The 19,431-nt window shown below is 38.9% G+C and overlaps 3 protein-coding genes across 4 annotated transcripts; 2 read left to right on the top strand and 1 right to left on the bottom strand.

The window, feature by feature from the left end:
• The first annotated feature begins 738 nt into the window (after window positions 1–738).
• Window positions 739–12,324, top strand: LOC135439838 (organic cation transporter protein). 2 transcript variants are annotated; one of them, XM_064698663.1, is made up of 7 exons: window positions 739–1,235; window positions 3,672–3,864; window positions 8,121–8,520; window positions 8,847–9,114; window positions 11,266–11,831; window positions 11,888–12,033; window positions 12,092–12,324. In XM_064698663.1, exons 1-7 carry the CDS (start codon window positions 871–873, stop codon window positions 12,182–12,184), a joined length of 2,031 nt encoding a protein of 676 aa, XP_064554733.1. In that variant the 5' UTR covers window positions 739–870; the 3' UTR covers window positions 12,185–12,324. The 2 variants fall into 2 exon arrangements, with proteins under 2 accessions (XP_064554733.1, XP_064554732.1); XM_064698662.1 differs by lacking the exon at window positions 3,672–3,864 and having other exon boundaries at window positions 739–1,230; window positions 12,092–12,323.
• Window positions 12,325–13,252: 928 nt separating this feature from the next.
• On the top strand, window positions 13,253–18,578 carry LOC135439767 (uncharacterized). Its single transcript, XM_064698558.1, has 3 exons — window positions 13,253–13,415; window positions 17,324–18,168; window positions 18,223–18,578. Exons 1-3 carry the CDS (start codon window positions 13,395–13,397, stop codon window positions 18,446–18,448), a joined length of 1,092 nt encoding a protein of 363 aa, XP_064554628.1. The 5' UTR covers window positions 13,253–13,394; the 3' UTR covers window positions 18,449–18,578.
• On the bottom strand, window positions 18,511–19,229 carry Bin1 (histone deacetylase complex subunit SAP18). The gene is made up of 2 exons (XM_064698560.1): window positions 19,043–19,229; window positions 18,511–18,972 (listed from the first exon to the last, which is right to left on the bottom strand). The coding sequence occupies exons 1-2, from the start codon at window positions 19,106–19,108 to the stop codon at window positions 18,589–18,591; spliced, it is 450 nt and encodes a 149-aa protein (XP_064554630.1). The 5' UTR covers window positions 19,109–19,229; the 3' UTR covers window positions 18,511–18,588.
• Between the last annotated feature and the right edge of the window lie 202 nt (window positions 19,230–19,431).

Below are 19,431 nucleotides of genomic sequence, written 5' to 3' on the forward strand. Positions count from 1 at the left end.
TAAGCTTTTATTTGTTTATGATTTACTTGTATTGTACTTACGAGAAAAGTATAATTTTATGTTGTATAGATATGCTTATTAGTGCCAACACTGCTTATTTAAATTCGCAATTTGTAAATTAAATAAAATTCAAAAAATTCGCCATGTATGTTAAGGATGAGAAAATAGAATATGTACAAGAATATACATGAAAAAAAAATACATACGTATATGCAGATAAGATATGAAAGATGAATTTTTAATGTTAAACTATGATAAAACGAGTGTTATCCAGTTATGTTCAAATCTTGATGCAAATGCAAGAATGTATGAAAACTCTTTAATATTCCATCTAGGGGAAGTGCACCCAAACTAAATCATATTTTAAAGCTCATGTTAAATGCTCAATGTGCAACTGGAACTTGGGAAATTAATGTTAATAATGGCATATTTATGAAATTGTTTTAAATCAAAATTATCAAAGCAACGTAAATCAATTAGTGTCAACACAAATATGCTTACAAATAATTAATAAATATGTGGAAATGAATATCTCAACCTCTTTTTAACTCTAGGCCTCAAAGCTACAGCGAAAGCTTCGCAACCTACGACAACTTTCAAGTCGTTGACTTAGGCGAAGTTTAGCGTTTGTGTTTTTATGTTTCTTGCAGCTGGCAACGCCGCCGCATAGAGCTTTCGAGCTTTTTGCCATTTATAATAGCTTCGCCAAACTTTTAACGGATTTAGATCGTCGCCAAAAGCAAAGCAAACAATCAACGGCGCGACTCGGAGCAATACAATCGATCAGCAAATAAATATAAAAACGACACAAATTTTTACTAAGTGTTATACATTTAATTGTTGTGCATTTTTTATTTGCCACTTTGCGATATGAGTGGCGTGCTGCGACGCGGTTCCCTGAATTTCGATTGCGCTGGCGGCAGCTCGCGGGGCAGCCTTGATTCGAACCTTAATGGTGGCTACCGCGAGACAAAGCCAGTGCCAGGCACACCGGAAATAAGTGTAATTGCCATGGACTTTCGTCGCCATTCGGATGACCTGAAGAAGGTTGGCCTCGGGACTGTCACCGCACCCACGCCTAGCCCCGTCAAGGATCTTAGCCAGGACGTCGATAGCGATGTTTTATCAAATTTCTTGGGCCATTATCGTAAATGGAGCTTCATGTGGACATTTCTATTGTGCTTATTCCAGATACCCACCACGTTTCATTTGTTTATGTTTGTGTTTCAGGTGAGTTTCAGCTTATGGATTGCCAAATATTTGCACACTTGATTGCGTCGCACTTTCAAATCCAAATTTTGTACTGTTTTGTGCTGTGTTGCGTTTTGTGAACTAAAACAGATCGAGGGCAATTTGGCCATGCAAAAGTTTTAATAATTGCTTGATTGGGTGATTTGTGTTTTGTAAAAAAGTTGGAAAGTTTTATTTGAATGGACCAATTGGTAGAAGTCAATTTGTTTGGTTTATTTGTCGATTTAATGATTTAATAATATATGATTAAATGTATCTGATTTACATACAACTTAGCGTGAATTCATATAAACACGATGCTTGTACATTTAAATGTAGGTCAAATGGCAGGGTTATATTTTAAATAATATACAAATTGGTGTAATTAAGTTACTATCATAATATTTAGCCTGGAGTGTTCGTCATTCCATTAACTCGAATTTGAGGAACTGTTAATAGAGTAAATAAACAATATAAACACACTAAACAATCGAAACATGGCAGACGGTAATCTTGCTAAAAAAAAAAAAAATGTGATAACAAGAAAGCCCTGAGGATTTTAACTGGCAAGCCAGCCAGCACTTGACATTATTCTTATTGTTGCTTTGGCTCCGTCAACAATTCGTCGAATTCAAAAAGTGTTGAATGAGAGCGCGAGTAATAATCAAAAGCCTATTATCTATCACTAATTTGCCAATATTTCAGGCATTAACAATGTCGCGTGAAACCCACTCATGAGCGACCTTCGAGCAATTTGCATTGGAATCGTATTCCATACGCACCAAATGGGCCTCAGAATTTGAGATCTGCGATCATTTGTCACTGCGCGTATCTGTCAGATACTTTGATTGTCTTGCGTGCTAGTCAATTGCAAGCACTTCGACTGTTCGATTCAGCGTATGTTAATCAAGATAATCATCTAGCGTGCTAATGTGCAATTGGGAGGGTAGCCAAAAAAGAAAAACAAACCGCAGAGTACCTTGACACAGACGGTTCATCATATGGCATACTAAATAAGTAAGAAAATCGCAGCATCAAGATGTCAAGAACTTAAGAGATACATTAGTGTGGCTATTTACCAGTCGATAATTGCATGCTTACAACCCCATATCAATGGGCCATTCTTATGTAAGCATATTATATGTTAATATGGTTATCTAACTACCAATTATAAGTCAAGCTTGACCAAATTATGATTGGTTGCATATGATGCAAGAATTAAAAATTTGCAATCATGCAGTAAATATTACAAGTACATACATATATACATATATGATTATACTAAAATTTCAGAAAATTTTATGAAATTTCCAGGGAAACAGTAAACGTTGTTTTTAAAAAAGTTTATTTTTAAAACGACAGATAAAGAAACGGGCTTGAGAATTGTTATTAAATTGCCATGATCTTCTATTTTTACCTCATTTGCGTATTGGGCTAACAGAATGGACACATTTGGCCATAAAGACTCGACCTTCCAAAGGATTTATTTACTTACTTTTTTTTTGTAAATGTTTATTGTATTGACTCCAAAATAGCATACATTTTTACTACAACACAGTTGAGTTAGGTGATATTTAAATTTAATTTATTGAACTATCCCAAAACTAACTAATCCCTTCCGAACTTTTTATGACCTTATATGTCAAAGCAATTTTGGGAGCGGCGTGATTTTTGGGTACGTTCTGCTATATTACCTGAACCTGAACCCATCCATTAATATGCACATCTGAAATCAGATAAAAGCATCGTGTATGAAATATTAGTCAGGCCTCAAGCTAAGATAATACAGCTTCCATTCGAAACTCCGTTAAGGCCACACAGAAATGTTATACTGAAAAATATTTTAGTTTTTAAGACTTTGAATAATAAAAAATACGAATTGACTGCTGGAAATTTAAACTCTCTCTCTCTCTCTTTACCTCTCTCTCCGTCTCTCTCTCTTTCTCTCCCTCTCTCTCTCTCTCTCCCGCTCTCTCTCTCTTTCTCTCAACGGTTTCCAGATCAGTGATCTAAATTCCGTGCTCAGGTGGGTTAATTTATGCTTAACTTATACTGATCAGTTAAGCGCAGCTCTTTTGATCGTCATTCCGGCTTGTTGAACTTTATCTTAATGCCCCTTTAGAAATCTTGTGTGTTGGCGCACCTGTGCAACTGTGACTTCCACTTCGTTTTCAACACCTGCCTGTCTAACGACTCAGTTGTAATAGTATAGTGCGCGCTTGAGGTCCGCTATATGGCCGAAACTGTCAGAAAATATACATGTAAATCATAAAATACGCACAAAAAATCGAATTTTGCATATGATTATAAACCATGTGTTCGTTCATTAACTGAAATCTTAATTTTCGCAAACATTCTAAATCAGTTGATTGGCGTCAGAAGCCGCAGTCGGTTGACTTTTTCGAGACCAATTCAAATTGTGCGCTCAATATGCAAACGGTTGAAACAAATACGGGCGAATTGTCGCCAATGCTGCTGGCCACGCCCATCAGCGACGACCAGTTGGAGCTACTCCAAATGAAGACACTGCAAAGGCTGTTGGGCTCGACAAGTCGCTGGCAGTGCATGTGGTGTGCCATTCTCTCGATCCACCAGGCCATTTGTACGTTCCACATATTCGTCTATGTGTTTCAGGTGAGTGATCGCCAGAGGCAAGACCTTAGTCTGGCTGTATAAGTTACCCAACTGTATTGCCAGTCGGCGTGGTTGCATTTCAAACGCTTCAACCGCCACATATGAAATAGCCCCACCAATTTCTAACTAAAATGAGCCACATTGATGTTTTGCCAATAGACTCATAAAAATCATGACTTGGTTCTGTAAATGTTGTTTTCCGCCAAAAGCATGCTGAGAAGTGATACTAGTGATAATAAGAAATTGTGTCAATATTTGTGTTTACGTTTAATTGTTCTTTCAAGACACTCTTTTCGCCCATTATTGTTTATTTTGTTTATGATCAGGTTGAGTGACCTTATACGTTCTTAATATAGCACCAAACGCATTTCAATACTTGTGTAAGAATTAATTTATTTTATCATCTCTTAATACACAAACACGTTTGTTGAATCCCCAAATATCTTAACAATTTTATTCCAGTCTGACCAGATAACTGGGTGCTGGCAGGGTTATGAAATGCGATTATATAGATATAAAGATATATATATATATTAATCATTATATATATATATCTCTATATATAAAACTGTTTGTCCTGACTGGCTGACTGACTGACTGACTTACTGACCAACTAATTGGTAATCAACGCACAGCCCATACCGTAAGAGCTAGGCAGCTGAAATTTTCACTTTATGTGATGAAGGTGCACTTTGCGACGGGGTTTCGGGAAATTCCACCCGCACGTGTGGAAAAATCGCGAAAATCGTTTGCATGCAACTTTTTTGCTTACCATCCGATCGGCCCAAAATCATTTTCAAAGATCTTTGTTCAAATTCATTTAGGGGTGTTTCACACTTTTTGAAAAATCCATCCCTCCATGGTGGAAATAGGGGTCAAAGATTTGGTGGGTGACGTTTCACGCTTAAATTCATTTTTATATGAAAGATCATTTAAGACGTGTTTCAGAATCCAAGCTTTCTCGGTCGAAAATGCTATTCTTAGATTGTTTTTTGTTTGTCCGATTTGCTTCAAACTTGCTGTCAAAGCTCTTCATAAGAACTAAGTGAATACGTGTCTCAGCGATTTGGGAAATTTTACCCGCAACAGTGGTAATTTAGCGGAAAGCGATTGCATGAAAGGTTGTTGTTTACCGACCGATCGGTTTCAAACTCATTTTTAATGATATTTGAGAGAATTTATTTTATGCGTGCCACGGGAAAGGCCGGGCGATACCTGCTATATAAAAATAAATATATATTTATATTTATATATTTTTTTTCAACCACTAACCAACTTCAACAGATTTGCAATTTTTTGGCGTCATAACTTGTCTTTGAATTGTTGTGCCTCCAAGAGTTTTCAATTAATTTCCACTCCCATTGATCTATATCAGGTGGCGGCTAGAGGTTGCGACAACCAAGGTTAACTTCGAAAGGTTACTCTCGCGCCTCGGGCCAATAGCGACCGCTAAAATGTCTAAATATATTAATTTATCTACAATAATAAAATAAGCAAACATTTCTGGGCCAGTCTGTCTGCCACCTAGGCACACTGGTTTCAGAATTCACGGGCTGAGAAATATGTACTTTTAGTAATAACTAGTCAAGATGTATGAAGTATAACTAAAACCTGCTGCAGTAGCTTAGTTATCATACAATGACCCCGCGCAATTAATGATAAATAATAATAGGCTATCAAAGCAGCAGGTTTAGATGCTGTAATGGGAATTTTCTTGGAGTATCCGTCTATGTAAATATGAATTTCCCATTTAATGGAATTTAACCACTTTAAAATGCGCGTATTCTAATTCTAGTGCCCAAATATATATCTCGATATTATATAAATATTATATTTTTGTTCAAGTGAAGATTAATTTATACTATAGTAATACAATAATATTAAAAAACCCAGAATTTTAAAATTTGAATTTAAGTAAAAAATATTATGCCCATTCCTATAAAATCCCCAGCCCATCGGATATTTTAACTAAAGAGCTTGAACACTCCACTCTAGTTTTAAATGAACTGACAATAACGACATTGTCTGCTGGAATATGCAATATTAATTGGCTATTAATTAATTGTGTATTCTTAACAATGGATAAAAACAGCTGCTCAAACTTAAATCTAGCATTGTGCGACTGCTGACCAGTGTGCCCGATGTCGTCATTACATTAAATTGCAATCAGGTGCAAAAATAAATGATGTAAAAAAACACACATGCAGACAACAATCGACTGGAACTCGTGCAAATCTATCTGCAAACCCATTCATCTAAACGGCGCAACCGAAGCCGCGTGTGCGATGCGGTGGGTTGAGGTGGGGTGGGTCGCTGGTTGCAGATTGGTGGTGATCATGCGGCTTACCCCACGCTATAAAATTCCACTGTCGGTTCTTTATGCAAATGCCTGAAACGTGACAAGTAAGTGCCGCAGCACTCGAAACCACAGACAAACGGACATGGGACACGGGACACGGACAGTTTATGGCATGAGAGCACGGCATAGACGGCCAACAACAGTATGAACAAACATATAATACATGACCACATAGCGTTAATGAAGGAACAAGACTTGTCGGCAGTTTTGACGAACGTTAACTTTTACTTGTTCTCTCATTAAAACGACTAATTCACTTTCTACGTGCGTAGCTGCTGCTGTTGTTGTTGTTTTAGTGCGAACTTCAACTTGAACTTGAAACCATTTCCTCACACTCACAAAACCACAACAGCAACGGCTACAATTAATGGTATCACGTACGTTACGGAGCCGAACCAACCTGTTGAGGCCTGCCCGGCCGCATAGCGTATACGCCCCTTGCGCCGCAGCTCGAGTTCGAGCTCTCGAGTCCGGTGAATAACCTTTGCCTCTCCGTTATGCTATGTTATTGATGGCTGCCTGCTAAGCAGCTTGCATTGAAGGCTTCATCAATCAGCCTAGCTGACTGGGCAACCAGGTAGCCACGTATCCAGACAGCCGAAAGTTTTCCAATTTCCCGTATGATGTAACAGTCATGCTTAATACCCAATCGCAAAGTCATTGGCCTGCATTTTATTTTCTGGTCGTAGCGAATGGCCGCATAAAAATTGCCATTGACCAATGCGAAACACAAATGCATGCAGCGATAATTAGTCAGTTTGCAAGTGCCACCATAAACGCCTTTTTCTATTAGCTAATTACATAGTACCACATAGTATCAAGAACTTATCGACTTGTACAGAGCATAAAAAAAAATTAAAATATGAAGCAGGCGCAGTTCAATTGTAGTCGTTCGACAATAAAAAACTGATTGTGTTGACATATATATGATGTTTCAATCTAAAAGTGTTTTGCTAAGGCAAAATGTCTAATTAAATTGTTGATTCAAATTGTACTTCCCATCAACAGTCCTATCTCTGTCTTATTGCCCATGTCCTCAGTTTGTTCGTTTTTTAGTAAAAGAGTTTAGCACAGTTCTGAAAATAAAAAGTTTTACTTGACCTTGATATTTATACTATTCCATATTGTGCGTTATATGTTAGGAAAAAAATTGTAAGTTCAAATTGGCTTCAATTCTTTAATTAATGTTTTAAATTGTTGCACTAAATTCCGTTATATAAATTGCCGACTGACCTTAAATGTACCGTTGGCAATTTTTGTGTAAAAGGTAAGTAATTATTTTTATAAAATTATTGTTTTTCCATAAGGTAAAAATGCAACAAATATTTTTTTATAATTAATGAGCACTCTATACAAACATTTAAAATGCTTTATAACAATGAAATAGGAAAATGGCAATTAAAACTAGAGCCGATTTATAATTTCATAGATGTGTAAAGTCATGCAAAAATCGCTGCCATATTAAAGACTTTATATATGATAGTTACAACATGCGTAAATACAATTGTTCCTTATTAAGTTTTGTAAAACATTTTATAAGTATCGAATAAATCAGGCAGAAGTTTTTAAAAGAAGAGTAGTGACAGAGATAGTTCGCCGTTTAAACTGTGTTTAGGTATCTCCTAGTCGAGCATATATTTTATTTAAATGAATAATTTGATGTATTTATAACATATTTAGCTTGAGCTTAATGTCCAGTCAATAAAAAGAAACCAATCGATTCAGGTAAAAGTTCATTAAATTTAAACCCGTTTATTGATTTAGTTAAGTTTGAATTGCATCTATAACTAACTAAATATAACTAACTAAATTACCATTCAGAATTTGATGAATATATTTACAAATTGAGCTTGGAGTAAAGAAAGTGGTTAATATTGAATTCGATTTCATATTGCAGACCGCTCCAAAGGACTTTTGGTGTGCCCGGCCAACAAATCTGCTCGAATTGAGCGTCACGGAATGGCGTAACCTCAGCCAGAGCCCCAATGGCTGTCATTTGCGCGATATTGACTACAGCCAGGTGATCGTGGAGAATGGCCAGCTGATCAACTGGCCCAGCAATGCCAGCGATATGGGCTATAGACAGTGCCAGCAATTTGAGTTCTCCGATATTGATGGCAATGCCAAAACGCTGGTGCAGGACTTTGGTCTGGTTTGTGGAAACAACATAACCAACTATGTGGAAATGTGTTTTCTGATGGGCGCAGCAGCTGGTGCGGTCCTCTCGGGCTGGATCTCGGACCGTTTTGGCCGCCGACACACATTGATGAGCTTTGTGTTCATACAAACTGTTTTCGGTAAGTCCAATAAATAGTTGATGCAGCAATCATGGCAATCACGGGCAAAATTGCATGTCCGGGTGCCAGACATAACAGTTTGAGCCACGTTTATTTTCTAATTGTCATTTAAATGAAACTCTTGCACACTATGCGACCTGTGTGTGTGTGTATGTGTGTGTATGTGGAAAGGGCTTAACATATTTGCCTTTGTCCGCAGCAGGGATTTTAATTGACTTTACATTCTAATTTACGTGCCTGGCCTTGCACCTGACATTCCCAACTGAGCTTCTCACTCTAACACTCTGTCTTATGGCTCGCTCTCTTTCTATACCGCTGTGGCACAGGTGGAATTTTGGCCTTCTCAACATCGGTGGCCATGTTCATGTCGCTACGTGTTATAATTGGATTCGCATCAATGACCGTGACTGTTGTTAGCTTCGTGTTGGTCGTCGAGCTGGTATCCGGCAAATGGCGGACAATAATCGGTATATTAAACATTTTACCAGTCGCCATCTCCTATGTCCTATCATCTGGCATTGCCTATCTCATCCGAGACTGGCGCACTCTGCAGCTGGTCATATCCTGGCCATGGCTGGCCTTGTTGCCCATTTGGTAAGTAACAGCAATGATTTAATGACTGAATACCCGCTAAATTAATACAATAATATATATTATTGTTTATCATTCTCGTATTTAAAGTTTGATAAATCAATTAAGTTGCAAGTTTAAGCACAATTAGTTTCTCTACACTTAACCGATTATTTAAAAACAAAACAATTGTTTTATTACAAAAGTTTTTAAATCATAAATCAGTTGCAACTTTCCCCAATCGTTAAATGAGCAATTAGTAAGATTAAACGATTAAGTCTTAACTTAAATCTTTAAAATGTGCTAACAAAAGTGTAATATTAATGATCAAGCTTAATTTATTTGTATACTTTTTGAACGGTGTTGCGCTGTGAATTTCTCGTTCAGTTTAAGAGCAATATTTTCATTTTGCCCAAACATTTTCACGTTAGCGATAAAACGATATATTTTCTACTGCAGGCATTTATGCTATTAATAAAGACCATTAACACCCCAAAAAACCTTACAATGTAGTTTGATAACAGTTCAATCACTATGAAATGTTTTCAAGCTCTTGAGTAATTATTCTCTTCTACATTTTTGTCCATACGGGGAAGATACAGCAAGAACTGAAAATATATCAACCAAATGAATAGATAATCAAAATATTTATCAAAAACATTTGTGACTAACTAATGATCTAATAAGAGTGCTTGACTAGAGCACAGATAACCTGGTCTTTCCTCGTTTCTGTATATATCACTATATATAAAACTGTTTGTCCTGACTGACTGATCGATTGGTGATCAACGCACAGCCCAAACCGTAAGAGCTACGAAGTTAAAATTTTCACTGTAGTTACCTTATGTGACGAAGGTGCACGCTAAGACGGGGTTTCGGGAAAAAAAATCGCGAAAAATGTTTGTATGAAACTTTTTTGTTTACCATCCGATCGGCGCCAAACTTATTTTCAAAGATCTTTGTTCAAATTCATTTGAGGGGTGGCTCTCACTTTTTAGAAAATACATTCCTCCTTGGTCGAAATGGGGGTCAAAGATTTAGTGGGTGTTGTTTCGCGCTCAAATCCATTTCCAAAAATCCATATGAAAAATATGTAGAAATGCGATTTAAAGATTTGTTGGGCTAAGTTTAAAGTTTTTTCCGATTTGCTTCAAACTTATTTTTAAAGCTCTACATAACAGTTTAATGAATACATGTTTCAGCGATTTGCGAAATTCCATCCACAACAGTGGTAAATTGGCGGAAGACGATTGCATGAAAGTTATTTATTTACCGTCCGACCAGTTTCAAAATAATTTTCAAAGCTTTTTGAGAAAATTTATTTGATACGTGCCACGGTCAAGGCCGGTTTATTCCCGCTAGTATAAATATATAATAAGTTATCATTTTTAAAAATAGAACAGATATATGTATAAGGTTTCCTTTCAACTGTACAGGGTATAAAAACTTAAATATATCTCAAATTAAACAGCTTAACTCACTAATAATAACATCAAGAAAACGCAATGAGAAGAATATATGAATATAATATTTTAGAAATTCCAGGTCCCTAATATTTAGTTACTGAGTTAACATGTGTAATTCTAGTAAAGTTATTTCCATTATGTCATCTGCTAAAAGTAATTTTAAATACAAAAATATAAAAATTAACTTGGGGTAATTATTACGAGTAAGACAAATTGTTAGCTATAGACTCAAATTAACGTATTGTGTTATATTTGTTTAGTAGTTTGTATTTGTTGCATTCGTCGGCTCAAGTATGAGGTCTTTACGAGTATGTGACTTGAGGCCGCTTTAATTGCGTCAAGTAACAACAAAAAGTTTAGCTAACCGTTTTATTGTTATTTCCACGTTCGCATTAAACATCAAAGTGAAAACGAAATGTGTAACAAATTCCTGACAACCACTGACCAACGCTTGACAGCATTTTGTTGCGTGGGATCAATTAAATTTCAAACGGGCAAGGCAACAGGGAACGTTCCACACATTCCTCAGTGTTTATCCCAGAATCTGGTGGGAAGCCCTTCAGATTAGCCGCATTCGCTGAGCTGCAATTGTGTGTAGCTCGGAGTTTGAATCGAATAAAATGAAAAATTCCAAAGTGTCAGTGGTCAGGCAATAAATACCAAAGGCATGACATTGATTCTATTATTTTCCTTTCCGCTGCTTCAACAGGTACTGGCTGCCTGAATCTCCACGCTGGCTCTTGGCACAGGGTCGCCTCGAGGAGCTGGGTCGTCTGCTTGAAGGCGCGGCTAAGATGAATGGCACCACGCTGCCCAGCAACTATCAAAAGACGCTTGAAGCCGCCGTCCCAATGGCTGCCCAGCCCAAGGAGCCATCCCAGACAGATGCAGTCAACGCACCCGTTGAGGAGGGCAAGACCTTAACGGATTCACACAATATGGATCTGCATGTGAATCCACTGTTTGTTGTCTTTGGCAGCAAGTACTGGCGCACCACAGTCCTCACCCTGGTCATTTGGCTCACCCTCATCATCATCTATTTCGGACTGACCCTGCATCTGAGCAATTTGGGTGGCAATATATACATTAACAGCGCTGTGGCCGGCAGCGTGGAGGCAATTTCCATATGTATCAGCATTTTTATAGTGCTCAAAGCGGGTATTAGACGCAGCCTTCTGGGCTACATGCTGCTGCCGGGCCTCTGCTGTCTGGCCACCAATTTAGTGCCCCAGGGCGAAGATAATCAGACAGGCGTCATTGCATTGGCCATTATAGGTGGGTAGCCGATAAATCTGTATGCAGCTTGTCATATAATTTATTTTACGTTCCAGCAAAATGTTTGATAGGTGCAAATAATGCCATTATACCCACCTACACGGCTATGCAGTATCCGACTATCGTGCGTAACTTTGGCGTCGGAATGGGAAATTTGGCGTCAGGCATTGGGCTAATACTGGTTCCGTCCTTGTGGCAGCTGGTAAGCAATTGAGGTTCACCTACCTCTTGTCAACCTAATAATAATTTATATTTTCAAGGAACGTTATGACGCTCTGCTACCTCTTAATATCATGGGAGTTTGTGGCTTGATTGGCGCTGTTGCACTAACTCTGATGAAGGACGTCGAATAGTTAATCTCTTCGTATATTTATTTGATGTAAATTCTATCTGTGATATATTGGAAATATCGGTCAATGGGCATACACAAAATCATTCTTCTCAGCCTTTATTTAGCATTCCTTGTTTTTTATTTACATATTTATATTAAATTTGAATTTAAAATATGACTTTTATAGACTTTTAAATATAGATTATATTTCTATAAATTCTTGAAGTTAATTTGCTTTTTCACAGTAACAATCAGAGTAAGGTTTGTTTACTCTAAGATATAAATATATGTATATATATTGATACACATATATTATTGATCAGCATCAACAGTCAAGTTACCTGTGTATGTGCGTTGGTTTGTCCATATCTGTCTGTGAGTATTTATATGTTCGAATAATAATAATAATTCTGTAAGGTTCAATCGGCTTATTCATATGTATATATATATTTAAATACTTTAATATATATATATATAGATAGATTAACGTAACATTATTATGGCTAGCCTTAGCACGTTAGGTATAGGAATTATCATAATAGGTCAAAAGTATCATAATTCTTTAGTTTTATTATTTCTACAATCCATCTGCCACTTCTTCTCTACTTAGCCAATACATAAACCTCTTGCTTTGAACGGTGTAGCACGCATACGTGGCGCTTAGTGTACCTAAAAGCTCAACTTGGGATTTGTATACTCATAAGTTTCGTTTCGTACATTTTTAAACGCAGCTTTAAGCTCTTGCAACAACCTAACTTTAGCTCTATTCACAGGGTTTCCATCTGTCTGTATTTTTTGCTTTCAAAATCGCGGTAAAAGTAATTTAAAAATTTAAGCACGTTCCCAGATCTCACACACAATTCTCAGCACAGGCAATATCCGAAAAGCGTTTAAAATTTGCAAAAATCATCGCGTTCACTTTCATTTCAAGATGCGTTAACGGCATTAACTGTTTTAACGTGCACATGGCAGCCATAACACGCCTCACATAAATTTCCAGGTGTGTGTGCTGGGCATGAAAGAGACGCAAAGCTGCGACGTGGCTATAAAACCGACTGCGGAGCTCGGGCGCCCAGCATTTCAACGTTTATCGGCTGGCCAAAAGTAACCTAACCACGGCGGTCTCAGCAAAGTAAAATAATTAAAAGTATCTATACTTGAATTTAGGGTATTAAAAATTCGAGTTTTGCGGAAGTGTTGCACAAACGATTGGAGCCACCAGCAACAACAAAATGAAACTGCAACTAATTGCGGTAAGTTTTGAAAGGATCAATCAACACAAAAAGTGTCAAGCACAAGCGTAAATATTAATATTAATATCGAATTTATAAGAGTCGCTCAAAATAGCGCATAATAAATGCAATCGTCCGGCACGTATGCGTATAAGAGCTGCCAAGGTCGTTTGGTTCGCAGCTTAAGATCTCGATCACTGAACACCGATTGAGACATTTGTGTTGTGTATTTGCATTTAATAGAAAGTCTATGAGTGTACTTGTAGCTCAATGCGATGCAGTTAGCAATTAAATATAGCCAATTGACATTTCGTCGCCGATCGCATAAAGACCAAATAACAACGCAAATCGCCGATATCATAAATATGCGATTCAATCATTAACAATTGTCTGTGTAGCAAAGAATTTCAATTGAAAAGTTGGTTAACCAAGCCCTCAGGTCACAAACTTAACGAGCATTTTTTCAGCTTAGCCTCCGCCCCTTTGATTGTAGGCAATGTGCCAACAATTTCAAAAGCAAACCAATGTTGTTGAACATAAGTATCTGGCATTATCTTTGAAACTTGCTACTGACCCAGCGTTAAAGTGCACAGTAATAAAAATTTATTAATTTAAAGATGACAGTTGCTTATTGGAGAAAGGAAAACACTTAATATATATGTATATATCTTTAAATTGCTAATCTGAAATAAAAATAAAAAACTTTTCTTACCAGATTGCAAATATATCTAGTACAACAATATATAAAATTCTAATTAAAATCCGCTTGTTAAGAAAAATATAAAAACCTTCTAAAACCATAAATAACCGTTTCTAATAGGATTTTAATGTTATTGATTGATTGCTTGATTTGTGGGGCTTGTCCAAACATTTTTGCACAGCCTTTGGTCTAATGAGTTTTCTCATAAAAAAGAAATAATAATAGTAAAATCAGAGCAGTAGGTGTTGGCAATTTGTTGAGCATTTTAAGAGCAGTTATGTGTGAATTAACTCAAAATTGGTCACGGCATGTTATTGTGCCTGGCTTATGCATGTGTCTCAAGGTCGTTGCCGCTGTTTGGCCCGGTTCCACTTACGCTTCCACGAGCCACTGACCAAGTTACTTGGGATGCCAAAAACGCACCCAAGTTAGCTGTACACTCATAGCCATATAATGCAAATTCTCGGCACGCACACACACACACACACCACACATAGCAGTTGATCAGATGCAGATACACCAACACAAATAAAAATATATTACAGATACGCTGCTCCATAACGCAATTGGGCGTAGTGTGTTACGTAATGCACGAGCACACTGTGCATACATAGTTACATACATATAAATTTGTATTAAACATAAATAAAGCGTTACATATCTGAGCTCCGAAAGTGCACTGACAACTATTTCCAGTTGGTAAACCGAGAAGAAATACATTCAGGTTGGAAGCTGTTACAGGCGCGAGCATAAGATCTGTGTTGAGTGCAATGGAGTTTTCGGATTTCAATCCCTTTCGGTCAATGGCCAGTCGAGTTATGGCTCAAGGCCAAGTGTCCTTAGCCAAGTTATTGTTACTAATGAGATATTATCGGAACGCCAGAAAGTCATCCTCAGCTCAGTGCCAGTCAACGCACTCCAATGAGATCGCAGACTACGCCCACATGAAAGACTGCTTGCTGGCTAGGGCTTGGCCTGGCATCACTTGAGTAGTGGCTGCACACACAAATGCCGTGCTTTTTTAGTTTCCTTGAACCACGAGGCGCAGCCATAAAAACTAATTAAATTAAATCAAGTTCCCCAAGCAACGAATTACTCGCATTGTTGCAAGTGTTTTCTAAAGCGTGCAAGCCCGGTTTTCAGTCTCTCTTTTATTTTCGATCATATTTTAACGGCTGGCCAAATACTTAGTTCACTTGACCAGGTAGTTGGGCAGCCAGCCAAGCTGTAGTTGAGTCGCTTGGTCACTATAAATGCTGGGCTTGAATGCCCACAAAACAAAGCCAAGAGGAATACCGGCAAAGAAAGCAATGCAAATCAAGCTTTAAACTATTTACTTATGTATATATATATATGTATAAATATTTGTGGAGTGAATGCATAATAAAAATTTGCATAAGCTTGAGTCACAGCGAAATTAGGTGGCAAAACATAAAATAGCTGTACCTATATTTGAAATTACATGAATTACCACTTCTATATGGCTGCAATTCATGTGTGCCAATTGCCTAAATATATATGTATGTGTAAGTCTTTAAGTAAGTCGTTGGGAGTTGCTAGGATTGTTAAATTTTTTTAATCCAAAGCTGGGTATTGAAAACGTCAAAGCACTAACCGAAGATTATAAGAGCAAATGATTTGTATACATATATATAAAAATAACACATGGTTTATTAGCAGATAAAAAAAGATTTAAGTTGTAGGCGTATTTTTTCGATTCCAGAAATGAAATGAAAACATGAATGTTAAACTGATGCGACAAATACAATGGCAACATGTACATAAATGCGACTTGCTTGAGTAGTTGTAGATAAATACGTTTTCTAGAATATGCAATTTATTAAATCATTCGAAATATTACTTCATAAATATTGAGCCGTATCTTTGATTTTATTAAATAAAGCAACTCAGTTACATTGAACAGTTCACAAACAAGTTTACCTAAGCCGAACCGGCTACAGTTTTAGAGTTGAGTTTTAGATTCGTTCAAAGTCAAATGCAAAAAAAAAAAAACGACAGTTTTAATTGTTTTAAGAATATTATAGAATGCCTTTGACGAAATTAAAAGCCTACATATGTATAATGCATCAATTAAAATATATTCGTGAATGTTATAAAGAGATTCGATAGATGCCAATGCCCATGTTATAACTGGTATTGACAACAAAATTTCCAATCTCTCGATATCTCTAACTTTGTGTTGACCCACAGCCCAAAAATGTGCAACAAAAATACCTCCATCGAACCACGACAACCTCGAACCAACAGCGGCGCAGCTGCCGCTCGACCAACCTGGGGTGCTGACCATAGCCTGTGTCACTGATCTCCGGATTGCACTTAACGTGGCACCTAATTAAAAAGTAACTCGAACCGAAACTCAAATTCGACGGCTGGTATTTTGGAAAGTATTCGAGTTCGTAGAAGCCGCCCATTGGCTTGGCGGCCACTTGTCCTAGACACTGACTTCTTTTTTTCATGGTGTTGTTGTTGTGAACCGGAAACTCGGCGTGCTTGAGCTCAAATGGTTTCCACATGCCACGGAAAAATTCGCATAGCTAACTCAAATGGGGTTTTTCTTTTTTTGACTGTGCCACTTTAGGCTGCCGCCAACTGCTGAGGCATGCAAATTACGCAATCCAGGCCGAAATGGCGATAACAACAACAACAACAACATCGAGCGATATTCAACAGTCGATATTTGCTGTTGTTGTTGCCGGTGGTTGGTGGTTGGTGGTGCTGCTAGTGGCTGTTATGATCGATCGCCAGCGAGGCGGGCGAGCAATTTCTGCGATTTGCTTTATGTTCCACATTTATTGCTATTGCAGCTACCTACTCCTGTTGTTGTTGTTGTCTTTGTCGCTGTTGCCGCCACAGCGTTACAATAACAAATTGTTGTTGTAATAGTTAAGCGGCGTATAAATTTAAACCAGTTTTTTTATGGCGACAGCAGCTTAAGAAGTACACAAAAAGCACAAAGTCAAATTTTGGACTTTATTTACATTTGCCGTAAACCACTTTTGTGGAACGCATGTGGAGCACAAATTCAAAAAAAAAGAAGTCCAGTCCAAGCTGCTTATGAAGTACGCACTGCTAATTGGAAGTGTGTCCACGTGATCGATGCCACACTTGGCCAAGCAACCGCAACAGTTGCAACACGTCATGAAATAATTGAGACCATGCCATTTATAGCCCTGCTTTAATGCCTATTGCCCCATCCCTCAACTTGCAGCTGTTGTGCAGCGTCGTCGTCATCGGCTTGGCACAGGCCCAAAACTATCCGCCACGGCTCAACATTCCTGGTGCAGTGCCCGTGTCAGCGCCGATACCGCAACGGCAGCAGGTGCTGCGCGTGCGTCGTCCCGGAGCGCCGCTGCGACAGCAGCAGGCAATCTTGCCCGCGGTCACCCAGCGTGTTGCACTGGAGGAACGACCCGTCACCGAGCCCGCTGAGGACGACCAACCGGATGCATTCCTGCCCAGTTTGCTGCGCGAGCAGCAGCTTGCCCAGGCACAGCAATCCCAGTTCCAGCAGGCGGCCGCCGCCTTCCTGAATGGCCAGCAATCTATTGAGTCGGCCACGCCGGTGCATCAGCTGCTCCAGCATGAGGATAGCCAGCCGACAGCGATATTGCCAGCGCCACCACGCTTTGCCGAGCGTCCCGCAGTTGCCACGCCCATCAACCGACCGTCCTTCAATGACTTTGGCATTGGACGCTTTGAGAACACCCAGCGCTTCGATCTGGCGCGTCCAACGCCCACAGCTGCGGCACCACCACAACCACAACGTGTAGCCGTCATACGCAATAGACCATCCGCTGCAGTACGTCCAGAGGCACCAGCACCTCTACCCGTGGCACGTCCGAGGCCTAAGCCCATTCAGCCGCGTCCCATCATCGATCAGAATCAATTGCAAGATGAGCAACACACGCAGCAGCAGCAGCGTCGCCAACGTCCAGTCGCGCAGACCATACGCAAGTGGCGCGATGAGAACGAAGGTGGCACCATAACCTGGGGATATGAGAACGACGATGGATCCTTCAAGGAGGAGATCATCGGCACCGACTGCATAACCAAGTGAGTGCACACCCCAATCTTTATGAATTGATAATTAAAATTTGCCTCCTCAAGGGGCACTTATGGCTACATTGATCCCGATGGCAACAAGCGTGAGTACAACTATGAGACGGGAATCAAATGTGATCCCAATGCGCGCAACAATGAGGAGGAGCTGCAGGAGAACGGCTTCATTAACTACGAGGAGAATCGCGCTGTGTTGCCCAACGGCCTGGAGATCGACATGACGCAGCTGGGGAAGAAGAAGTCCAAACGTCCCAACAGTATCTACAGAAACTAAACACTCACACACACCCAAACTCCAGTTAGAAATTTAAGTTAAACAGCTCTTAAGTCTTCGCCTTAATTTTACTAATCTGTCTGTACTTTATTATTATTTAAAGTGAAAAATTATATGAATAGCCTGTAAATTCTGCTGACTTAGTAGGGGCGCTGGCGTCGCGTGGGCGGCATGCGATTTGGTGGCGTTATGGAGATATCCAGAAAGTCGCCAATGCTGAACTTGGCCTGAGCCAGCGTCTTGTTATCGTCGATGCCTTTCTGACCAGTGCAGGTGACACCAATTTCGCGCATTTGAAAATGATTATTGCGATAATTGGGGAACACAATCGCAAAATCAAAGTAGGTGCCCTTTTTGCGCGTATCCGGATTCACGTCGCGCACCAGCGAGGTAAGCTCATGCAGCGTCGCATCTTGCCAGGTGTAGATCTGCAGCTCGTTGGTGGGCACATTGCCGTACATATACTCGGAGACGGAGTGGTGCCGGCCCGTGGAGCAAAACACACGCAGCAACAGCGGACAGGTCTGAAATGGCAGCGTGAAGAGGAAGCAGTTTAGTAAATTTGTTGCCGGCATTTTACGTATTAAAACAAACCTTCTCGCGATCAATTTGCTTGATCTGTGTCTTCTCTTCCACAATCATTGACTCAACATTAGCCATGTTATTATCTATTAGTCTTTTTTTCTGGATCTTTTAAATGCTACAACCGAAAACAAATATGAATTCAACGCACCACCGAATAACAACAACTAGAGATGTGCAGATGCTGTGTAACTGCGGCCAAGTAACTGTGATAGTGACTTAATATATCATTAATAGCACAAAATATAAACAGTTTAACAAAGTTTGCATTTATACACATAGATTTACATGTACTGCGTATACATCAATTCACAAATAATCTAAAAGTACAGGATAACATAAATTATATATTTTTATCCTATTTGAGTAACTTTAGAATCAAAATTTCGTTCATCTCTAGT

This window comes from Drosophila montana, unplaced genomic scaffold (assembly GCF_035044405.1).
Source record: "Drosophila montana isolate Dmon_TW-CO22-7 unplaced genomic scaffold, ASM3504440v1 contig_779_1, whole genome shotgun sequence".
NCBI classification, from domain to species: Eukaryota; Metazoa; Arthropoda; class Insecta; order Diptera; family Drosophilidae; genus Drosophila; species Drosophila montana.